Below are 25,132 nucleotides of genomic sequence, written 5' to 3' on the forward strand. Positions count from 1 at the left end.
AATGGTACCAAACTTCCTGTATTTGCTGAATAGAAAACTAATTAAAAAAAAAGACATGATGAAAAAAAAAAAGACTGTATTGTACTCAAAGCTGAACGATAGCAAGAGTCATAATACTTTAGAAATTCCTAATGGTTAATACCAAGCTTTGATCATATTATCTAGAGTGCAAAAATAGCTCATAGTCTCAGTTTTGTCCAGAGACATGCTTCACTTAGCCTAGAAAGTATTTAAGGAAAAACGAATGCTTTGTCAATATTTTTAAAAAGATAAGGATATTTCATATAAACATCCATATTCTGACCCTTTTTTGTGGTGCTAGGTATTGAGCCTCAGACCTCACACACACATGGTAGGCCAGGGCTCTATCACTGAGCTATATCCCCTGCTCTTTTATACTTACTTTGATACATATTTTTTCAGTATTTGATTTATTTGCTACCGGAGATCGAAACTAGGGCCTTTTTATTAATTTTTTATTTATTTTATTGAGAGAGAGGGAGAGAGAGAGAGAGAGAGAGAGAGAGAGAGAGAGAGAGAGAGAGAGAGATTGAGAGAGAGAGAGAGAGATAATGGGCATGACAGGGTCTTCAGCCACAACAAAAGAACTCCAGAAGCATTTGCCTCCTTGTACATCTGGCTTCCATGGGTCCTGAGGAATTGAACCTGGGTCCTTTGGCTTTGCAGGCTAGCACCTTAACTGCTAGACCATTCCTCTAGTATGGCCTTTTATATACTAGGCTCATGCTGTTCCACTGAGCTTGTACCCTAGGCCTCTAAATATCTTTTACATCTGCAAGAATTTTATTTTACTTTTTGATAGATTCATATATGTAAATAGTGTATTTTGACCACAGTCACCCTAATTAGCTTCTCTTATTCCTTTCCACTCCTGCTGAAGCCACTATTCTTCTTTCCAACCAGCTCTCCTCCCACTTCCATGTCATTTTTTGTGACCCACAGAATTTAGTTAGAGTTGCTTGCATGAACATGTGTAGAACATGAATTAATGAACCATGGGGAACATTCAGTGGCTACATTGCTGAAATAAATGACTTCTCCTCTGCCCCTGCTCACATCACTGTGTAGATGCATTCACATATTCTTGAATTTATTTTAATTGTAATGACATGATGTATATATATTGTACTTTTAGGGTTTTATTTATTTATTTTTTTATTTGAGAGCGACAGACACAGAGAGAAAGACAGATAGAGAGGAGAGAGAGAATGGGCGCGCCAGGCTTCCAGTCTCTGCAAACGAACTCCAGACACGTGCGCCCCCTTGTGCATCTGGCTAACGTGGGACCTGGGGAACCGAGCCTCGAACCGGGGTCCTTAGGCTTCACAGGCAAGCGCTTAATTGCTAAGCCATCTCTCCAGCCCTATATTGTACTTTTATGCATCCGGCTTCTTTTGACATTCTTGTACATACATTTTCATGGATGTTCATGCCCTGTTATGTGTGTTATATACAGGTATATGAGATACAGATTTTCATAGTTTTAGTAGATACTGCCCAATATGCTTCAAAAGTTCTTGTATCAGGTAATAATTTCATCAACAATATTTGAGAATTCCAGTTGTTCATGTTCTGAATGTTTACAATTGTTACTCTTTTCAAATTTTGCTATGCTATTGGGTGCTTTAGCTCATGGTTTTCATTTGGATTTCCCTGATGAGGAACAGTGAAGAACATCCTTTGTGTGCTTGTAGGCCATTGAAGCTAATGCCTTAACCACTGAGCAATCTCTCTAAACCTTGCAGGTTTAGATATTCTTTTTCAAAAACATTTCTATTTTACTGATTTACTTGAGGGAGGGAGTGAGGTATGGAGGGAGAGAGAGAGAGAGAATGAATGAATGAAGGAAGGAATAAATGAATATGAGCATGGCAGGGCCTCTTATGGCTGCAACAAAAACTAAATGCATGAGCAACTTTATGCATCTGGCTTTACATGGGCACTGGGAAATCAATCCTGGGCCAGCAGGCATTGAAAGCAAATGCTTTTAACCACTGAGCCACCTCCACAGCCATGGATATTCTTTTTGGTATGGTATCAATTCATTTCTTTTATCTTGGTTTTAAAAATCATATAATCATTGTTTCTTACTGATTTGTAGACATTGAAGAAACATATGTACAAAATAGATAAAACTCTTCCACTAGATCTATTCATTAGTTTGTTTTTTCGAGGTAGAGTCTCACTCTAGCCCGGGCTGACCTGTAATTCACTATGTAGTCTCAGGATGGCCTTGACCGACTAGATCTATTTTGTGACTATATTTCCACCCCATAATTGATATTTTTTATGGTTGTAAGGTATTTTTGTAAGATGGAAGCTATTAATTGAGTGAAGATATTAACTACTAATTATTTTCTATTATTTCAGCTACATTTTGCCTTCTTAAAAACATGAAGCTTTTTTTCCTGTGGTTGGATCTAGATATTAGATTTACCTTCCATATTTAGATCTAACATTAATTTACAATTATTATTTTTATTTTAATATTGGGTGTGTGATGGATTTCTTTTTCCTTGTGCCAGTGCTTTTCTAGCTTTAATATAAATACCTCTGATAATTTTGGTTTTATTTTTTGCTTAACATGCATATCAATTACATACTTTCTGTGCTAGATATCTGATGGTTTATATTCCTCAGTATTGCTCTTCTTTTTTTTTAAAGATTTCATTTTTATTTATTTATTAGAGACAGAAATAAAAGGAGAGAGAACAGGAATACCAGGGACTCTAGCCACTGTAAGTGAACTCCAGATGGCATGTACCACCTTGTGCATCTGGCTTATGTGGGGACCTGGAGAATTGAACCTGGGTCCTTAGGCTTTGCAGGAAAGTGCCTTAATGGCTAAGCCATTTCTTCAGCCCAGTATTGCTCTTCTTTAAGAGGTTACATATGCTTTCATGGTTCAGAATAATTTGGCTCAAAGTATACTTTGAAAGTAGTTTTGATTTTATTTATTCATTGACCCTATCTATCTATCTATCTATCTATCTATCTATCTATCTATCTATCATCTATCTGTAGGTATCTGTCTATATGTAGGTAACCTTCTGGGGAGGAGACCCAGCAACGTGTTTGTGATAGTACCTTTACCTGAAGTGACAGCTTGGTTCTAAAGTACCAGGAGATAGTGGGAGATTTCACCCTGACTTCTTGTCCAGGTGCCAGCCTAAAACTCAACTAACTTCAGGTAACACATATTAGTTCTAATACTATACACTGTTGGGAAGAATGTAGACTAGTTCAACCAGTATAGAAATCAATATGGTGGTTCCTTAAAAAAAAAAGAAAAACAACAACCTAAAAGTAATCATATTACATGACCTAATTACACCACTCCTGAGTATTTACTGAAAGGACTTCAAGTCAACACATGACGGATATTTGCACATCAGTGTTTATTGCAGCACTATTCACAATAACTAAATTATTGAACCAACATAGGTGTCCAACAACAGAGGAATGGACAAAGAAGATTATATATATATGATTATTTTTTCGTTTTTTTTTTCAGGAAAATAGAGGCAGGCAATCAGAAATGATCTTATTAAGTGCATTAACTCAGAATGACAAATATTGTTTATTTTCTCTCATTTGTGGGTCCTAGACTTTATACATAAAATCATATATGTACAAATGACATGAAAATAGAAGTGAACTGTCTCTAGAGAGCAAAGATCACTAATGGGTGGGGGAAGGAAGAAAGGGAGTATAAAGGGGTATGCTTAAAGTATGTTATGTACTTGCATGAAAATGGTCTTATATAACCTTTTATAATAAAATTTCTAAAAAAGAAAAGAAAGAAAATGATACTGTTATTAACACCTTCAAATCATAAAGGCATATGAGGCTATTCTACATCTTTTCTTACAGTTGAGATGTGGAAAACTGATTTTTGGTGATGCATTCTAAAAGTTATAGATGAATATAACTAATTTTAGTTACTTTGAAACAATGAAAAAACTAGCCCTGAATGTCTCAGATTTACAATCCATTATTCTAGTCTCTTGCCATTGCCAAAAGTTATGCTGATTTCTCTTACTACTCTTAGTACAGTCCCTCAGACATATGACCAATCTTATCTTCAGCTTGTGCCCAAAACTGGCAAATTCCACAGGGAAGAGAAATGCCTTTTACTGTCTTCTCACATAGGAGGGGCTCTTTGCTCCCTGAAATGTTAATACATTTTGTCCTTTCCTTGTTTTCACAAACTGTTCATATTCCAAAACTTATTAATTTGTAATTCAACATTATTTTGGGGATAGGAATTGTGTTGTAACCGGAAGTGTTCCAGCCTGTTTGGAAGTGGAAGTTGAGAAATTGTCTTTGAGGCACATCCTTGAATCTCTGATCCAGCCCAGCTGTATCACAGGTGAGTAGCTTATGAACGTTTAGGTCAATTCCACAGGTCAAGGGAAGGGCAGCCAATGGAGGATATATTGTGGACCCTTCTTGTCACAGATGATAGAAACTCTGTTGGGATACTTGAATCTAGCTATCTCCATCCCTCTGCATTAGTCACATTCAACTTTGAATTCCACCCATTTGTAGGAATAGCAAATGTGATAAATATTCTCAGTTTTACTTCTGTTTAGGAGAATGAGAAGTCAGCTCTGGACTTACTAAGGGAATGTGCTAATATAGGTACTTGAATTTGTACCCTTTGATACAGGACTTTAGACATCAGACCTAGGTATATCAGACCTAGAAGTATAGTTTTGCCTTTCTGCTCACCATATGGGAATTACTTAATCCCTCTCAACTTTTTTCCTTCTGTAACTTCATATAGTTATTTTATTGTGAGGCTAATTTCTCCTAACATAGGAAAAATGTGTTTCACAGTGCTTTATATTAACATATCTTCATTTGTTAAATGTGAATATTTATTACAATATTTATGAGCATGCCATCTCTTTTGGTACATACTTTTTTTCATGCAGGGAATTACACTTGGTTACCTGTGGGTGGGTACAATTTATATATAGTGAACCCACAAATCTCAAGACAACCAATCAATATTTTTTTTAACAATACAATTACAAGCATAACCCACAACATTATCTAAAATACAACCATGACCATCACCCTCCATAGTTTTCTTATGTTTCTTCTAATAACTTCCAATTACTGTCAATGCCATCACCCTTTTACTTTTTTCTACTGTGAGTGGTCTTGAATTTTCTAGAATTGTATAGAAATAGAATTATACGATATTATTCTTTGGTTTGGGCAATAGTTCAGTTAGTAAAGTTTTTTTTTTTTTTGTATAAGCATGGGAACTCATGTTCTATCCCTAATGCCCATGTAAATATTCTCTGTGTGATGGTTCATGCCTGTAATCCCAGCACTGAGGAGACTGAGACAGAAAGATTCCTGGAGCTTGCTGGACAGACAGCCTAGCCTAATTGGTGAGCTCTTGGCCAATTAAAGGTACTTTCTCCAAGGAGGTAGAGGATGTTCCTAAGAATGATACCCAAGGATATCCTCTGGCCTCCACATGAACACATACATAAGTACACATACATTACACAAACACACACATGCGTGCGCGCACACACACACACACAAATATAGATTCTTTTATGTTTAGCTTCTTTCATTAAGGAAAATGCTTTTGTTATTCATACATATTTTGTTCCTATTCATAGTGCCTTTCATATATATATATATATATATATATATATATATATATATATACATACATACATATATATATATATACATATATATACACACACATATATATAATTTATTTGAGAGAGAGGAAGAGAGAGAGAGAGAGAAAGAGAGAGAGAGAGAGAGAGAGAGAGAGAGCATGCCAGGGACTCCAGCCCCTGCAAATGAACTCCAGATGCATGCGCCCCCTTGTTCATCTGGCTTATGTGGGTTCTGGAGAATCAAACCAGGATACTTTGGCTTTGCAGGCAAAGTGCCTTAACTGCTAAGCCATGTCTCCAGCCCCATAGTGCCTTTCTTTTATATTGATGGTTAGTATCATATTGTGGGAATATACCACAATTGTCCATAGTCTGGAAAAATATAAAGAATGTGAGACTTTTACTTAGCACACATTCCTCAAACATCACCAAAATTTCTGTAGGTCCACTGGCCTTATTATATACTTGATCATCACCACAATCAAGTCAACATCTTTATTTATCTTCTAAACCAATGAAAGAAGAATCGTCAGCTATATAGAATCCAGTACCATCAAGGATCCATTTACTACAGCTTTTAGTAATATTTTATCTATTTATAATATCACTGAGGCATGGATTGGGTGTCCATTTCTCTACTAGCTGGTAGACTTGTTGATTAGGTAGCCTGTTGATAAGAATAAATAAGGAGCTTTTGTAATTTATTTCACAATAACATCTGTCCCCTGGATGCAGAACAATTGGGATATTTAATGAATTGATAATTAAAAACACAGAAAACATTTAGCAGCTCCAGATAGAAATTGCAATGAGGCAATGATGCTAATAAAAACAGAGTTAATTGAAATACTCTGAGTGAATGTATGTTTCCTCAATAGGAGAGATAAACTACCTATGCTCAATTTATTCTGAAATCCATTAAGAAAAAATATGGCAAGAGAAATACAAAGGAAAGAGAGGAAGTCAATCATTTTAAGGCTTTCAAAAAAGAGGAGCAATCCCTAAGGATCTCCTTTCAAAATCATGGATAGATTTTTTTTTTTTCGAGGTAGGGTCTCACTGTAGCTCAGGCTGACCTGGAATTTACTATGTAATCTCAGGGTGGCCTTGAACTCACAGTGATCCTCCTTCCTCTGCCTCCCAAGTGCTGGGATTAAAGGTGTGCGTACCATGCCCGACACATGGACATATCTTTATGAGGATATTCTGTAGTTATATCCTGTAATATGGATAAATGATCAAGGATACTAATTTCTATATTTGTCCTTTCTATTATTAGATCTGCTTTGCTGTTTTCCTTTGCCTGTGACAGTCTGTCTGACAGTCATTATAATAGCCATTCATTACTGGTATAAACAAGAATATTATTTGTATACTTGATCACCATCAACACCACATCAACACTGTCACTGTTCATCTAAAACAACAAAAGAACCATCTTCAGCTCCACAGGGTCCATTACCATAAGGAATCCACTTAGTAGTATTTGATCTATTTAGAAGAGTAGTGAACCATGGAGCCTGTGTCAATTCCTACACTTGTTGCTGGTCTCATTGATTGTGTCGCCCAGTTAATCAGAATAGCCGAAGAGCTTTTGGAGATTATGTCTCAGGAACAAGAAGCTGCTCCTGCACAACAAAATGGTGAAGCCAAAGAGGCAGAAGAAGGTGCATCTGCTCCTGATGATGATTCCCTTCCAGATCTCGCTGATCTTTCCGACTTAGAATCAATACTTTCAACAAAAGATGAAGACCTTGTCATTGACGTGAATGAAGCTATGATAGATATGAATGAAATATGTGAGGGTTTGCTCCCTGGCATACGGAATGAGAGAGAAAGTAACTAAGATATAATGCTTTCTACCAAAGATGTGAAAAAAATTATCACCTTTCCTTTTCAAATATAGTCATTTTTCTAAATTTCAAATATAGTAATTTTCCTAAATTTTAGCAATGATTTTTTTCTAATTCTGCAAATTTTAATTTTTAAATTTATAGAATAGGTAAGATTTTATTTCCTTCTGGAAGACATTATTTTTATTAAAATTGACCCCCTTTAGTGATGTATTTGTACTCTTTATTTGTACTGATATGATTCTTGATGGTAGGAGCAAACAATAGCAGAGAAAACCTACTCTATCTATAGAGTGAAGAACTGATGGATACCACTACTTTTGATATGCATTTTCACTGCTGTGCAACAAATGGCAAGTAAAAGGGTAATATTCCCAGGATGTTATTACAGTGAATATTTTGACATGAACAATACAATTTAAGGACACTGCATCTTGGCAAAGTAAGGAAAATAATTCTGAAAGAACAATATTTACCAAGCAATAAGACTAGAGAAAAATTTCCCAGATTTTATAGGGCAACACCTTTGAAAATGCTAAGGCCAAGAATGGGGAATGAACTGTTTCCACAAATGCTGACACATGTTGCAACAATTTTACAATACTGTTCCTCCAAGGGACAGTTCACATTATTTTAAAGTGATTTAAAGACTTTGTCAATGGAAAGTAAACCATCACATCAGCCCGGAGATGATGGTGCAAGAAAGGAAATGGAAAAGTATACCTTCCTGAGTACAACTAAGTTTAAGACAAATAGTTGGAAGGTTGATTACAGTAGGACTGATAAAACTTCAACCCAGCAATATTTATTATTGAAGATAATTAATAATTTACAAATAAGATGTAGACTGGTATTATGGAACAATAGTTCTACACATGCCAGAAAGGGAAAATGCCATCATTAAGCAAAACAGAAAGGGACCAAATAAATATGTAAGAATTTCACTGATCATACCAACCTCACGTCATACAGTACTCTACTTCTGTCTGGGAGAAACTGACTGTTGTATCATGCATGATTGCTATATGGAACAGAATTAGAATGAGAGTTAAAAGTTATAAGCAATAAGCTTAGACAACCAGAAAATATGAACAAAAACTAGTGAGGAAGTTGTTTTCAGGGGAGAGATTACTAGTAGCCAACAGTTATGCAGCTGTTTGGGCTGAAGTTATTTTCTAAGCAATTTTATTAGGCCTCTATTTTTTATCTTATGTACACCACCCAACTATAAGATGTTGACATAAATATCTAGTTGACAGTTCATATAGGTTTCATATTTAAAAGGCTTAATTTGAGGTAGAAATATCAATATCAGATGCTTCTGATTAAGAGTTTGAAACCCCTTCTATGAGAGTGGAGTTAGTTCCTTTCTGAATCTTCTTAAAGTCAGCACCAAAGCCAGTTTTTGTGTGACATAGTAAATTAAGAGGAAGAATGGTTCATTATTCTGAGATAAACTGAGAAGTGTTAACAACATAGATGGAAGTGAAATAGGTGGTACAAATATTTACTTACTAAAGTGTGTGAGCGCTCTAATTACATACCTTCATCCTTATATGTAAATAATACTTCCATTTATTAGATTATTATTGTTTATGATCTTTATTAACTACTGTTTCAGACCAATTAAACTGTTTTGTGAGATTTTTACTAATAAATTTCCTTTAGCAAACTAAATAACTTGTTGTAATCTAAAATTATCTAGTGGTCAATATCAAGGCACGAACAGAATCTCACTCTAGTAGAAGGTAGGGGAATCTAATCAGTGAGAATGTTGTACCAGGAGTCTGAAGTTCTATTTCAGGCTTGCCAAATGGTCTCTGACAAACTTCTGAACAGAGTTCCTTGTCACTTTAGAATGAGGGTTATAAAGATTTTACTACTTACCTTTGATGCTAAAATGGAACAGATTAAATAATAGTTTTTAAAGTCTGGTATATCTGACAATGAGATAGAAAACATGGAATAATGACATTTCAGAGATGTCTGAAAAGTCTGTATGAGAATATCTAAAAGTCAGCCAATTGTTTTACACATGTTTTCTAAGAGACAAAAGCTTCCTCATTCGATCATTTCATGTCAGGTTTGTAATTTGAGAACAGCTTTTGTTTAATTCTTTAGAGTTTATTTTTTCACCAAATTAAATCCTTCTGTGGAGCCAATTTGAATATGAGTAGGAATAATAATGAAGAAAAGCAATAATGGAAAAGCTGTTCAGGGTATAATGAATTATATTCCACTTAGCACTAAGGTTTTATTTGGGAGGGGGATATTGTGTTAGTCACTTTTCTCTTTGATGGTTGCAGTCCATCATGACGGGGAAGACATAGTAGGGGGAGAAACTCTGTCTGGTAGTAGGTGCTCATATGGCTGGGAATGAGGAAGCAGAGACCATGACCAGTACAAGGGGTGAGTATAACCTTCAAACTCTGCCCTTTAGTGATTACTTCTGCCACCTAGGTCCCACTGCCTAAAGTCTCTGAAGCCTTCAAAATGGTGCCACAAGCTGGAGACAGCACTCACAAAAGGAATCTTTGGTGAACATTCCATGTTTGATCCATAGCATTCTGTCCTTAGCTCTCAGAGGCTCATAGCTAGTTCATAATTCAAAATGCTTTTCAACTAACTTCAAGAATTCCTTAAGTCTTAACAGTTCTAATACTGTTCAGAATCCCAAACTCCAATGTCTGCTGTGAAACTCCAGGTAATCTTGTAACTGTGAGCCCCCATGAAATAATAAAAATGTTACACACTTAAATGCAATGGTCTCTTATAAGCATTCCCATTCCAAAGAGAAGAAAATGAAATATTGGACTAAGACCAAAACTCAGCAGTCCTTTATCCCCATGTCTTTCATCCAAAGTGGAGGCATATGGTTACATGATGTGAACACCAACAGGCTTGTTCACCTATATTCCTATATACCTATGGCTCTGCCAGCTCCATGCAGTGTCTCTGGATTTCCTTGTCAGTTTTCCACATTTCTAGTAACTCTAGCATTTGTTGTCTCCACTACACTAAAGCTTCACTTCCCCCATCTCAGCCATAGTTTGCTCTGGGAAACCTGCAGAGAATAAGACTTTTGCACACATTGCCTGGCCTCACAAGCTTTTCTATAACCTGTCATTGTGCATGCCTACATCAGTACCAGATCTATGATGATGTCAAATTCTACAGCCATTTTAAAATTTTATTTTTATCCCATCTGTAGTGGCCTCTGAGTACTTAGTTCACTGAACCAGAAAAATACTTGTCTAGGTGGCCTCTTTCTAGCAGGGCGTCCTAGAGGCTCCCTCATATCAGTTTTTTTGGCATTCTCTCTTTAAATGAATTTGCATTTGATGGGACAATTTTCACCCTCAAGGCTTCTTTACCAGTGCCCTTGTGCAACCTACATGACTTCTATTCAATGGCAATAATGTATTTAACATCATAAACACTTTGTCCTAAACGTTAAATGCATTCACACTCTTCTTTGCCAAGGTTCATGTTTTATTTTACATCTTTAGTGCCACCCTCATCACTGATTCTCAGTGTAATTTGCCTAAAAGTGGAAAGTAATAACCATGTCAGAGCCCATTATCCTGTGCAAACAAACTATAGACACATGATCTACCTTGTGCATCTGGTTTATTTATGTGGGTACTGGGGAATTGAATCTGGGAACTCTGGCTTCTCAGGCAAGCACCTTAACTGCTAAGCTATCTCTCATGTCACAGCCCATTGCTTTTGAATTCAGCCATAAAAATATTTTGAACATGGGCAGAATGTAGCCAGAAAATAACACAAATGATCTTTACCTAAATTCTTAACAGAATACTCATTTCCCTCTGAACCATTATGATCACAGTATAGTATTTAGATTTCTGTTGGCATTCTGATCTTTCAAACTGACAGCAAAATAACCTATTAATCTCTGCTTACAGTATTCTAGGACTTCTCTATCAAATATCTTCAAACTTCTCTACATTCTGCCCCCTAACTGGTTCAAAATACTGTGCATCATATTGACAAGCTTAATCATATCTACAACTCTATTCTTGGTATCAGTTTTAGTCACATTTTAAAAAACTGTGGGGATGACCCATCTGACAGAAACAAATTAAGAGAGGTAAGGCTATTTAGGTTCATGGTTTTAGAGGATTATAGTCCATCATGGTGGGGGAGGGCACAGTGGTGGGAGTGGTTTCATCTGTTTTGGTGATTATACACATAACTGGCGACCAGGAATTAGAGACTGCAAGCATAACAGAGGATGGATATCAACTTCAAAGGGCAGCTCTTAGTAAACTAGTACCACTAATTAGTCCCCACCTCCTAAAAGCTACACAGTATTCTAAAATTCAAAATAGGACCACAAGCTAGGGAACAAGTTCTCAAAACATGAATCTGTGGGGGGGCATTTCAGTTTCAAATAACAGTTATGCAATTTTGAACATTATTAGCACTCCATGATCTAACCAGATTCATATAATTATCATTTCACAGCATAGCTGAAAATTGTGTTTTATAGTTAGCCTTATGTGAGTAGTCTAGAAGTAATTAATGAATCCCTTGGAACTTTTTCCCAGTACCCACATAATTTTTTTTTGAGGCAAACCCAACAGATTGGCTTTTTTATGCATGAGAAAGAGAGAGAGAGAGACAGCAGGAGAGAGAATTGGCACACTAGGGCCTCTAGCTATTGCAATTGAACTCCAGATGCATATGCCCCTTTGTGTGTATGTGCAACATTGCACTTTTGTGTCACTGTGCATCTGCCTTATGTGGGACCTGGAAATTTGAACATGAGCCCTTAGGCTTCATAGGCAAGTGCCTTTACAACTAAGTCATTTCTCCAGCCCTAAAATTTGTTTTTAAATAGCACTCCAAGAGTTTATAAACCCACCAACTCATTCACCAATCTACCCACAAACCAATAAACAAACTAATCAGCTCACTCACCCATCCATCAACCAAATAAACAATCAACTTGTGCACCAATCCACCTACCAAACAAATGACATATCAATGGATTCACTAATCCATCCATCCAACAATCAACCAATTCACTCACCTAGCAACCCACCAACAAACCAAGAAACCCACTCACAAAATCACCACCCAACAAACCAATGAGCCAACTCATTTTCCCATTTACTCCCAATATAACAAACCACCAATTCACTCACCAATACACCCCCAAACCAACTAAACAACAAACTCACCCATCCACCCACTGATCAAAGAACAAAACAATTTATTCAGCCATCCATCCACCAACCAACCAACAAACTAACCAACTCATTAATCCATCCCCAAACCATCCACCAAGCCAACCCACTCACTCACCCATCCATCCACAAACAAACCAATTCACTCACCCATCCACCCACCAACCAACAAACAAATCAACTCACATATCTGTCTACTATCAAACCAAAAACCCAAGTGACTCACTCATTCATCTATTCAAAAATGAACCAACAAACTAACCAACTCACTCAAACATCCACCAACCAACTATAAACTAACCAACCAATTCATTTACCCATCCATACAACAACCAACCAATACACTTGAACATCCACCCACAACCACTCAACAAACCAACAAATTCACTCACCCATCAGCCAGCCAATCAATCAATAATCCAACAGCTCACTCACCCATTCATCCACCAATGAACTAATAAACAAATTGACTCACCAATCCACCCACAAACCAACCACCAAACCAACCATCTCATTCCCCATCTACCCACTAATCAACCAACAACCCAAATCACTCATACACACACACCCCCAAACCAACAAACCAAACCAACACTCACTGACCCTAACAACCACCAATGAACCAAAAACACAACCAACTCACCCATCTACCCATGAACCAAGCAACAAACCAAACAAAGAAAACCAAGCTCACTCACTTATCCATCCATCCATCCATCCATCCAATCAACCAACAAGCCAACTGACTCACTCACCCATCTACCCACCATCCAATCAACAAACCAATCAACTCAATTACCCATCCACCACCAACCAATCAACAAACCAACGGACATACTCACCCATACATCCCCTCCAAAACCCACATACCAACTTACTTACTCAGCCACCTACCCACAAATCAACCAACAAACCAATCAACTAACTCAATCATCCACCAACCCATCATCGACCACCAACAAACTGCCTCACTTGTGTCCAACTCTGGTTGGCTTAGAGCTGGACACACTTGCCCATCCACCCACAAATTCAACAACAAACCAACCATTTCACTCACACCCACCCATCCATCAACCAACCAAAAACCCAACCATCTCGTTCACTCACCCACCAGCCAAAAACCAACATACTCAGTCAAACACCCATCAACCAAGCCACAAACCAACTGACACCCTCACCCATCCATTCCTCAACCAACTAACAATCCAAACATCTCACTTACCTTTCCACCCTTAACCAAGCAACAAACTGGCCAACACACCTGCCTACCCAACCACCAACCAACCAACAAACTCAGTCAGTCATCAATATACCAACCAACCAAAAACCAATTCATGCACTCATGCACCCACCAACCAATCAACAAACCAACCACATCACTCACCCATCCATCCACCAACCAAGCAATACACCACTCAATTCACTTATTCTTCAACCTACCATCAAACAAACCAACCAACTCAGTCCCCATTTTCCAAACAACCAAATAACCAACAAGCCAACTAATTCAACCATCTAACCACCAACTAACCAAACATCCAACATACCCATCCACCCACAAACTATTGAATAAAAACCAATTCATTCATCCATCCACCCACCAACAAACAAACCAATAGACTCACTCACACATTCACCCCCCAACAGACTTTAAAAAACCAAACAACTAACTTATCCATTCATCCACCAAAAAAAAACTAAGCACCTCAAACACCCTTACACCCAACAACCAAGCAACAAACAATTCACTTATCTATTCAACCACCCACCAACCAACAAAGCAACAAGCTCACTCTCCCATTCAGCCACTGTCATAGTCAGGTTCACAATTCTGGGATGAACTTCCAAACTAGGCACAGTTTATGGGATGAAGGGATTTATTGAAGCTTACAGCTCCAGAGGAAGTTCCATAATGGTGGAAGAAGTTGGCCCCCTTTATCAAGTCCACACAAAGGGAGAAGAAACCACCACCAGCATCACTAAAAGCAAAAGCCAATACCAGCAGCCAAACAGTAGGAAACACAGATAGATCCAAGACTGCTCTCTGCACACCTTAGGCTGGAATTTCATATCTACCCCCAAACACACCTTAGTTCTGGACCCTAGGTTCCATACACAGTAACACTTCCTCCAGCCAAATAGCTGGAAATCCAAGTTATAACCTTGATAAAAACTCCTAAATCTATTGGGGGACATACATTGAAACTACCACATTCCACAATTGGTCTTCAATAGATTCATAACTGTCTCATACTGTATATTATTTTCAGTCCAAATTCAAAGGTCCATAGTCTTTACCAACTTAAAATTGCTCCAAAGTCCCAAGTCTCATTTGAAATATAAGACTGTCCCTTAACTGTGATTCCTGTTAATTTAAAACAAGTGACATACTTTTAACACATAATGGCACAGAATAAACATTTCCAATTGCTACAAGGTATAACAAGGAGATACTGGACCAATGAAAACTCAGTAACCATCAAGAAAACATCAAACTTCTGCACTTCACATTTGATATCATAGCCAGTGACAGTCTTTGGATTTTCCAATTACACTCCATCAGCTGGGCTAAGTAGCCAGGGAAAACTTTCATCCTGAGCCAACAGTGCTCCATAGTAGCCCCTTCACAGTCTTGGTATGTCCAAAACATCTTCAGGTCTCCACTGCAAACTACAGTCCATCTTCAACTCCATATACTTGCCTTTCCAGCCTTTAAAACAGTAATATCCTGTTTCCCATGTTTCATTTCTGCAGAGGCTCCTGGAACCATATGCACTTTATGACCCACCCTATGCATTTTTCATGCTTCCAAAACCAATACCAGGTGTTCAGGACACAGTCACATTCTTCTTTCAGGGACTAACTCAATAAAAACCTTGAAGAGCAGGATCCTTACTTTTTAAAGAGTTTGTATTCCTAACATTTAGTCTTTCTGGGGTGGAATATCCTCAGGCATTCTTTCCATTGTTTCAATGTAAACCAGTTGGGCTGTCCTTCAGCAATAAGTCTCAGTGCCAGTAATTTTAAACTGGCTTGAGTTTTTTCAAACTTAAATCTTAAATATCTCAGTTGCATATCTTTAGCTAGGCATATCAGTCCATTAGAAATTTAACCTTGGTCAAACTCTGTAGGCATGGGCATCTGAATTCAGCCAGCCCTTATGCCAATAGCCCAGTTCCAACAGAGTTCTCTGTGGTCTTTTCTCTTCGTTTGAAAGTTCATAAGCAAAGCCTCCACATGCAATTCTCTCTGTGCTTCCTGTCTTTAAACTCTCGCCAGAATAGTCCAAAAAACTTGTTTTACCACTCTGGAAAGCATCTTGAGTTGCAAGTATCAAGTCCATGTCCATTCTTACAAAACAGAAGTTTCAAATGGCCAGGCATGGTGACACACACCTTTAATCACAGCACGTGGGAGGCAAAGGTAGGAGGATTGCTGTGAATTCAAGGCCAGCCTGACACTGCATAATGAATTCCAGGTTAGCCAGGGATACAGCAAGACTCTACTTCAAAAAATAAAAATAATAAAATTGCAAAAGTCCAAAACCCACATGGTGAGACTCATCATGCAGCAACAACCCACTCTCTGGTACCAATTTCTGTCATAGTCAGCTTCATGTTGCTAGGACGAACCTCCAAACTCAACACAGCTTATGGGATGAAGGGATTTATTGAAGGTTACAGATCCAGAGGAAGTTCCATAATAGCAGAAGAAGCTGGTCCCTTTTTACCAGTTCCATGCAGAGAGAGAAAAAACCACCACCAGCACCTCAAAAGCAAGAGCCAAAACTAGCAGTCAAAGAGTAGGGAGCCCAGGCAGAACTCAGACTGCTCACTGCAGAGGTGAGGATGGAATTCCAGATCCATGCCCAAACACACCTTAGGTCTTGACCCTATGCTCAACCCAGTGACACCTCCTCCAACCAAGCAGCTGAAAAATCCAAGTTACTACCATGAGTAAAACTCCTGAATCTATTGAGAGGCATCCATTAAAAGTACACACCCACCAATTAACCAACAAAGAAACCAGCTCACTCACCCATCCACAAACCAACCCACCAACAAACCAGCTTACTTACCCATCCACACACAAACAAATCAACAAAACAACTTGCTCACTCATCCACCTACCAACCAAACAACAGACCAACTCACCAATCTACCCACAAACCAAGAAACCAACGTACCCACCCACACACAATCCAATCAATAAAATAACTCACTGACCCATCTATCCACCAACCAACCAACAAACCAACTTACTTGCACACCCATACACCCACAAACTAACCAACAAAACAGCCAGCTCACTCACTCCCCTACCCAACAACAAACAAACTATCTAGCTCTTTTACCTATCCACTCACCAACCAACCCAAAAGTCAATTCCTTAACTCATCCACTTAACAACCAACCAACAAACACACTAATTCACTCACCCATTTACCCATCAACCACACAGCAGGCCACCTCACTCACACATCCACCCACCAACCAGCAAAAGAACTAAACAACTCATTCACCCATCCACCCAGCAACTAATCAAGAAAGAAAACAACTCACTCAAACATCCATCCACCAACCAATCAACAAATCAATCAAATTACTCACCCATCCACCCTCCAACCAAGTAACAAATCAACCAGCTCATCTATCTTCCCATCAACCATCCAACAATATATACAACTCACCCATGTAACTACCAACCAACCCACCAACAAACTCATTCAACCACATACCAACCAAGAATCAAACAAACCAACTAATTTAGCCATTCACCCACCATCCAACAAACGAACCAATTCACCTCTCCATCCACCAACCAATGAACAAACCAACCAGCTCACTCACCCTTCCACCCAACAACCAACAACTTCAGAAGCTCTTTCATTTATCCCCCACCAACCAGCCAACAACCCAAGTCACTGACCCATCCAGCCAACCAACAAACAAATTTACTTACCCATTCATCTACCTACCAACCAACAAACCAACTCACAAACTCATCCCCCACCAACAAACCACTTAATCAAGCTGTTCACCCTTACACCCACCAACTAACCAAAAACATCAAATTACTCACTTATCCATCTACCCAGCAACCAACCAACAAATCAACCTACTCACTCAAATATTCACCCACCAATCAATCAACAAATAAACCAACACACTCACCCATCCACTCTCTAACCAAGGTTAAAACCAACCAACTCACTTATCCATCCACTCACCAGTCAACCAACAAATCAACAAACTAACTCCTCCATCCACCTCCAACCAAGCAACAAACCAACCTTACCTATCTAACACCAACCAAACAAACATCCATTCAACTCATCCACCCACACACCAAATCAAACAAAACACAAAATCACTCACTAATCCACCAACCAAGTATCAAACAAACCAACTTACTCAATTTACTCACCCATTCACCCACTAATCAATAAACCAAACAACTTATTCATCCATCTATCTACCAGTCAACCAGCAAACCAACTCACACAGTCCTAACCCACTAGCCAACTAACAATCCAACTCACTCACCAAACCACCCACCAACTAACCAACAAATCAACTACTCATCCATCCACCCACCAACCAAATAACCAACAAACCAAAAGACTAACTCATCTACCACTCACAAATAAACCAAGTGACTCATTCACCCATCAACCCCCAACCACTCAACAAACCAACTCACTCACCTATACACCAGCCCACCAACCAATAAACTGAGCAGAAAATTTCTAACAGAAATAAAAACAAGTCCTAGTTTCTGAAGTCATTTTATAATTATTTGTATTGATAAATACAACTGTCCATTGGTTTGCATATCAGATCTCTTCAGGGTACTAACAAATCCATGAAGGTTGGCTGTAGAGATGGCTCAGCAGTTAAAGGCACTTGCTTTCAAAGTCTAATGGCCTGGATTTGATTCCTCAGTAGCCACACAAAATCAGATGTACAAAGTGGCAATGCATCTGGAGTCTGTATGCAATGGCATGAGACATTGGCATGCCCATTTTTTCTGTCTGCCTCTTTTTTACTCTCCCTTTCTCTATCAAGATAACCCTAAACTCCTTATCCTTTGTCACAATTTGATTTTAAAGTTCTTATGAAAATAATTAAAACATCTTAAAAATGTATTTTATTACTTTAATACAGGAATTAGTATATAGTAAGGGCCACAGTTCCAGGAAAAAAAAAAAAAAAAAAAACCTTAGTATTTCAGATTATTTTTAAAACCCTCTTGCTCCTCTTCTTTTTCCCCCTCTTTCTGCCTCTGTCTCTCTCACCCCCTCTGTGTATGTGTTTGCATGTGTGGTATATACATGTATGTACAGGTCTCTCTGTCTCTCTCTCTCTGTCTCTCTCCGCTCTCTCTTTCTCTATATCCCTGTGTGTGTGTGTGTGTGTGTGTGTGTGTGTGTGTGTGTGTGTGTTATATGTATGTGTATGCTCATGGTAGAACCCAGTGTATATACATTAAGAGGCCAATGGAGGATGTCAGGTGCCTGCTTCTATCACTTTTCTGCCTTACTTTCTTGAGAAAGTCAGTCACTGAAACTGGAGCAACAAGCCCCTGTGATTCTTCTATTTCTGCTCTCTTCAACTCTGCATTTACAAGTCACACTCAGTTTTTATGTGGGAGCTAGGGATCAAACTCAGTTCCTTATGCTTACACAGTTAGTGCTCTTACCCACTGAGCCATCTCTCCAACTTAGGTATCTCAGATGTCATTAATAAAATGTGTGAGAAATACATAAGTTTACATTTTTCCCCATAGATTGTTGCTAGAAAATTTTCAGTGCCAGGAATGGGATACCTTCCAGTGAGTTGTTGGCCAGAGAGGTCCCTGATGCCCCCAAAACATATGGCCAAGGCCCTTGGTTTCCCACCAGGAACAGATGATAAGACCCTATTGTTGAAGACTCCAAATACTTGGGCTGCAAGTCCACTGAGAAATCCTGCTGGAACTGAGCTGATAACCTCCTCCATGTAGACCAGCTGACAGGAAGCTGGAATAAGCTATTCTGCATACAGTTCAATGGGAGAGAGAGAAATCACCAGTGAAGATATTCAACAGTGAACACTGCAAACTTTATATTTTGCCAGCCAGGCCAAATGAGCCAATGGCGGCAATAGTGGCATGTCTGTCATAGTGGAAACCAACTGTCCTCTAATTGGAGTGGAGGCCCACTCCAAGGGAGGTAGTACATCCCTAATACTGAAAACTTAAAGCAGGAGTAATCATGAGCCCTAGGGGTGTAACATCTGCTGCTGTCTAGCTAAATGTATATATTGTGCTTATCAAACTGCCCAGTAAGCACTTCTCTTAATGTTCATGCTCATATATTAATGATACTTTTAGTTAGAGAAGCTTCTTTTTTTCAGATGGCAGTGACCTTGAGATAGCATCATAGTGCTGGAAAGAAGTGACAGAAGTGCTCAGCACTGAAATATCTCTATCACACCTTCTAAGGCTCAGGGTCTATTGCAGAGGAGGTGGCAGGAAGAATGTAACAGCCAAAGGAAGGGTATGACTCCTTACAACGTGCTCCTCCAGACACAAAATGACCTTGATATCCATGACCTCACATTGCCTGACACTACCTACACAAGACCATCATAATGGGAGGAAAAGATCATGACATCAAAATAAAAGAGTGACTGATTGAGAGGGTTAGGGGATAGGATGGAGAATGGAGTTTGAAAGGGGAAAGTGGGGGGGGGGAGAGGGAGGGCATTACCATGGGATATTGTCTACATTCATGGAAGTTGTTAATAAAAAAATTCTGCCAATCTTGACTATTTATTTACTTACTCTTTTGTGAGCTTATTGGATTTTCTGTGATGGGGTTCTCACTGCATAGCCCAAACTGGCTCATTTATAGCTCATTATATAGCTCTGTCTAGCCTCAAAATCATATTTTGACCTCAGCCTCAGGAGTGCTGGGATTGTAAGTGGGTGCCACCACACCCAGCTTGATCTTGATTGTTTTAAATATTTTTGTTCTTAGTTAAACTTAGGGAAACACTGGATTGTTTTAAAATTGTATCTTGTAAATTTTATTTTTATAATTTTATTTATTTACAAGTAGAGAGAGATAGAGAGTAGAGAGACAGACAGAGAGAATAGGCACAGAGAGAATGGGCACACCAGAGCCTCCAACCACTACAAACAAACTCCCAGATGCATGTGCTACTTTGTGCATCTGGCTTTAGGTGGGTACTGGGGAATTGAACTCAGGTCATTAAGCTTTGCAGGTAAGTGCCTTAACCTATATCTTGTAAAATTTTAATGCTAACAATATCCTAGCTGCCAGCTTTAGAAATCAGTTGTGTTATAGCTCATTTTTATAGGGAAATAAAAAGCTTGAAATTAACTAATTTCCTTCCTTCATTCCTTCCCTCCATTCATTCATTTATTCCTTCCTTCCTTTCATACTAGGGATCAAACCTAGAGTCTTACTTCTTAGCTACATCCTAGCTCTTAGCCTTTAAAAGATAGTACATTGTTGTCTCTTTGAACATTGAGTAAAGTATAGTAGATATATCTTTGATCCTTTGCCCAAATGTATACATTCCTGATGTTCCTCTGTCAGAGAATCTCTAACTCATTGAAAAAAAATCTAACTGTGCTGGGTATTTTTCACTTTTTCTACTTGCGATCACAGCATGTTTTAAAAGAACCTTAAATAGGTTGTTCTGAGGGATGGCACTAGAGAATGGAGAAGTTGGGGGTTGGGGAGATGGCTTAACTATTAAGAGCTTGCCTGTGAAGTCTAAGGGCCCATATTCGACATTCCAGATCCCATGTAAGCCAGACACACAAAGGTGAGGCAAGCACCAGGTCACACATGACCACTAAGTGGCACAAATGTCTGGAGTTTGATTGCAATGGCTGAGGCCCTGGCACACCAACTCTCTCTCTCTTTCTCTGTTTCTAAAATAAAAATTAAAAAAAAAAAACTACAAAAGTAAAGAATGGAGGAGTTGGGATGTCCAAAGGACACCAAAATATTATAAGGTTTTTCTATTTCCCATAAATACCAGCTGATAGATCCCTATTACTTAAGACACTACAAACTGTGGTTGTAGGACATAGGTAAATCAAGCAGGAACTGAATTAGAAGTCTCTTCTCTGCAGGCTAGCTTTAATGGTGCCAGAAGCTGCTATGCAGGTTGCTAGGGGAGAATTATCATCAGCACCCTTACTCAGCTGCAGGTGTTTTGTGTTACACTACTGACTTGCCAGGTAAAATACACCTACTGGTACAATTGTGGCATAAGTTGATGGGGGTAACCAACTGATTTCTAATTGGATTTGAGGCCTGTTCCACAGGAGAAAATTTATGTCTAGTACTATGGTCAAAAGCTCATGTCTTGGAGGCCATAGGACCTAGATGAGAACATATCACTGCTGTTATGCTAAAAGGACATGTAAAACTGCATTTTTAAATATTTATTTATACCTGTAGATTAGTGCTACCTCAATCACAGAATCTTCTTTTCCAGTGGACAGTGGTTAATACAGAGATCATAACTGCTCAAAATGATGAGAATCATTGATAATTGAGTTCACAACCATGAACAGGACATCTATAATGTCCCCTCCTAGGCTCAGGGAACATGGTGGTAAAGGGGATTAAAAGAATGTAAGAGCTAGAAGGTGGGGAGGAGTGCAGTGGAATGCTGTCTTCTGAACATGGTGTGGCACTTACACGCATGAACACACTATTTATAATTTCCTACACAAATTGACCCATCAGCATTCCATAATGGATGAAGGTAGAGCTCATAGGGGCCCATGTTTCCCACAGAAGCTCTTGGTTGTTGATGGTTGCTATGGAAGGGGGGTGGTCATGTTCTTCAGTGGTATAATTTTCCACTTCAATTTACATTGAAAACAGCTCTAACAGACCATGTTAGAATCTCTAACACAAAGTTAAGTAAACAAAAAGAAATATAACCCTTTGGTCCATGTGTTGGTATAATAATGAGTGAGAAACATTGTTGTATGAACATATATTAACAAAGATACTCTATAATGGCAGTAATAACAGAAAGTATAATAAGAACATAGGCCGGGCATAGTGGCGCATGCCTTTAATCCCAGCACTCGGGAGGCAGAGGTAGGAGGATTGCCATGAGTTCAAGGCCACCCTGAGACTCCATAGTGAATTCCAGGTCAGCCTGGGCTAGAGTGAGACCCTACCTCAAAAAACAAACAAACAAAAAAGAACATAGGCAGGAAAGTTTCATGACAGTAAAAGGACCAAGAGAACCAATACACTATATGTTCATATAGTAAATGTTGCAATTAAATAACAAAAAACCTGCAAAAAGCAACTAAGGCAAGGAGAAAAATATGGGGGAATTCAATGTTGGATCAAGGGCAGTTATTGTAGAAATCAAGGATGATTCCATGGCTATATGCCAAATATGTCCCATAAAGTGAGAAAGGAATGTGCAGTTTCCAAATGAAGCAGTAACTAAGACTGACTACCAAAGATGATATAAGAAGAAGGGTTCAGGTCATAGGAGAGTTGGAAGATATTCTAACAATAAGAAAAGTGATGAGATAGTATAACAAAATTGTTTGAAATTAAATATTTGCCAGTATTAGGTGGAGGTAGAAGGAAACTAAAATAGTGAAGTTCATTTTATGCTGAGTGAGGCGGAGACAACCTTTAGTCATTCTGCAATACCTATTTTTTTTTATTAAGTAGAAACTTTGTATGGTTATATCATGTGCTAATACCATAATTTTCCTCCTTCCTGGCCCCCAGTTGTTATTACCATTAAACATTCTGTCATTTAGAAGCAACTGACATTTTGAATACATCTATTTTTTTCCTCAATCATTATAACAATTTATGTAAAGTGAAAAATCATCAAAACTACAATATGCATTATTAATTGAAATATGTAGTATTTTTGTTAAAGAATGGAAAATATATTAGACTTTATAGTAGAGTATATAACACAGTAACTAACATTACATACATCTCAGCTATCCAGCCATGAAAAGGAGGGAGGGTGGATAAAGAGAGTGGCACACCTTGGCTACATGTATTACTATAATTTTGATACAAAGACTCAGACTATATGCTGTGGATTTTTATTATGTACACATGAAAATAAGTAATAATTGCCAATATTTCTTAAATGCCTACAATATGCTCACCATTGTATCATGCATAAGCAAGTTGTTTGTTTTGACTTAATTTTCCCATTTCTCAAAGGCGGTAAATGTTCCTGTTCCTGCCACTATCCTCATTTTTCAGAAAAGTGAGATCAAGAAACTCCAGGCTTAGGGAAATAACTTAAAGAAAGTAAATAGCAAAAATAGTGTAACTCAAGGGTGAGCCTATGCAATTATATGATCATCCGGTACAGCCCTTTCACTCTCCATGTTGCTCCCTTGTCACTTTTTATCCTCTTAAACATTGTCTATTAAACCTGTTTTTATCTTATTTTTAAAGCATAATTTTTTGTTTGAGTGAAAGGTACCAGATGAACACACCATGTGATTTCTTGGGAGCCTCAGTCCAGATGTCTCAGTTCCACATATCTAAATTTGATTCCAGGTAGCATGGAATAGAGATGTAGATGGACGTTAAAGCACTTCCTGTGCCAAGCATTGAGTATCACTGTTTCTCATTTATTTCCTCAATGCCTTTACACTGTAGAAACTATTGTCTTCTCCACTTTTTGAAAATAAGAAACTGGTTTCCTGATGATTTGCATGACTTGTCCCCAGTCACAAACTATCTAGTGCCTTAAAGTTTCATCCTCAGTTGCTTTGGTTCCACAGCCCCTAATCTTTCCAAGGTACTGTGGTGCTTCCTTAAAAGAGTTAAATCAGGCTTGCTAAGACAGTCTCAAAATTGCTTATAGAATGGCATAGAATAGTACCTGCTAGATATTGCCTTGCTGGAAAGCAGAGCCTCTCCTGTGATTGGCTTGGCCTGACTTTACTGAAAGAGGTAGACCATAACAGTTTGGAGGGCACACCATAGCAGATAATCATCCAGTGCTGTGTAGAATTACTGTCATTGAGTATGTCTCTGTGTTTAAATGCATAGCTCAGCCTTCTTCATAAGAGGTTATCATGGTCTCAATTACATCAAGAATTACCAGCAATGGGCTTGATATATGGCTTAGCGGTTAAGGCGCTTGCCTGTGAAGCCTAAGGACCAAAGTTCGATTCCCCAGGACCCATGTAAGCCTGATGCACAAAGCGATGCATGAGTCTGGAGTTCATCTGCAGTGGCAGGAGGTCCTGGTGAACCCAGTCTCTCTATCTGCCTCTCTATTTCTCTGTCTCTCTCAAATAAATAAACAAACAAAAATTCAAAAAAAGAATTACCAGTGTCCGA

General features: G+C 38.4%; 2 protein-coding genes across 3 annotated transcripts in view; one reads left to right on the top strand and one right to left on the bottom strand.

Annotated features, from left to right (window-relative positions):
• Window positions 1-25,132, bottom strand: part of Trpc5 (transient receptor potential cation channel subfamily C member 5) — a 332,438-nt gene that overhangs the window by 109,806 nt on the left and 197,500 nt on the right. The gene's annotated exons all lie outside the window — the stretch shown is intronic.
• Trpc5os (TRPC5 opposite strand) lies at window positions 7,192-7,524 on the top strand. Its single transcript, XM_012948881.2, has one exon. The coding sequence runs from the start codon at window positions 7,192-7,194 to the stop codon at window positions 7,522-7,524; it is 333 nt and encodes a 110-aa protein (XP_012804335.1).

The sequence above is a fragment of the Jaculus jaculus genome, chromosome X (assembly GCF_020740685.1).
Source record: "Jaculus jaculus isolate mJacJac1 chromosome X, mJacJac1.mat.Y.cur, whole genome shotgun sequence".
In the NCBI taxonomy this organism is placed as follows: Eukaryota; Metazoa; Chordata; class Mammalia; order Rodentia; family Dipodidae; genus Jaculus; species Jaculus jaculus.

Coding starts and splice junctions, on each gene's coding strand:
- Trpc5os (XM_012948881.2), top strand. CDS start 7,192: ATGGAGCCTGTGTCAATTCCTACACTTGTTGCTGGTCTCATTGATTGT.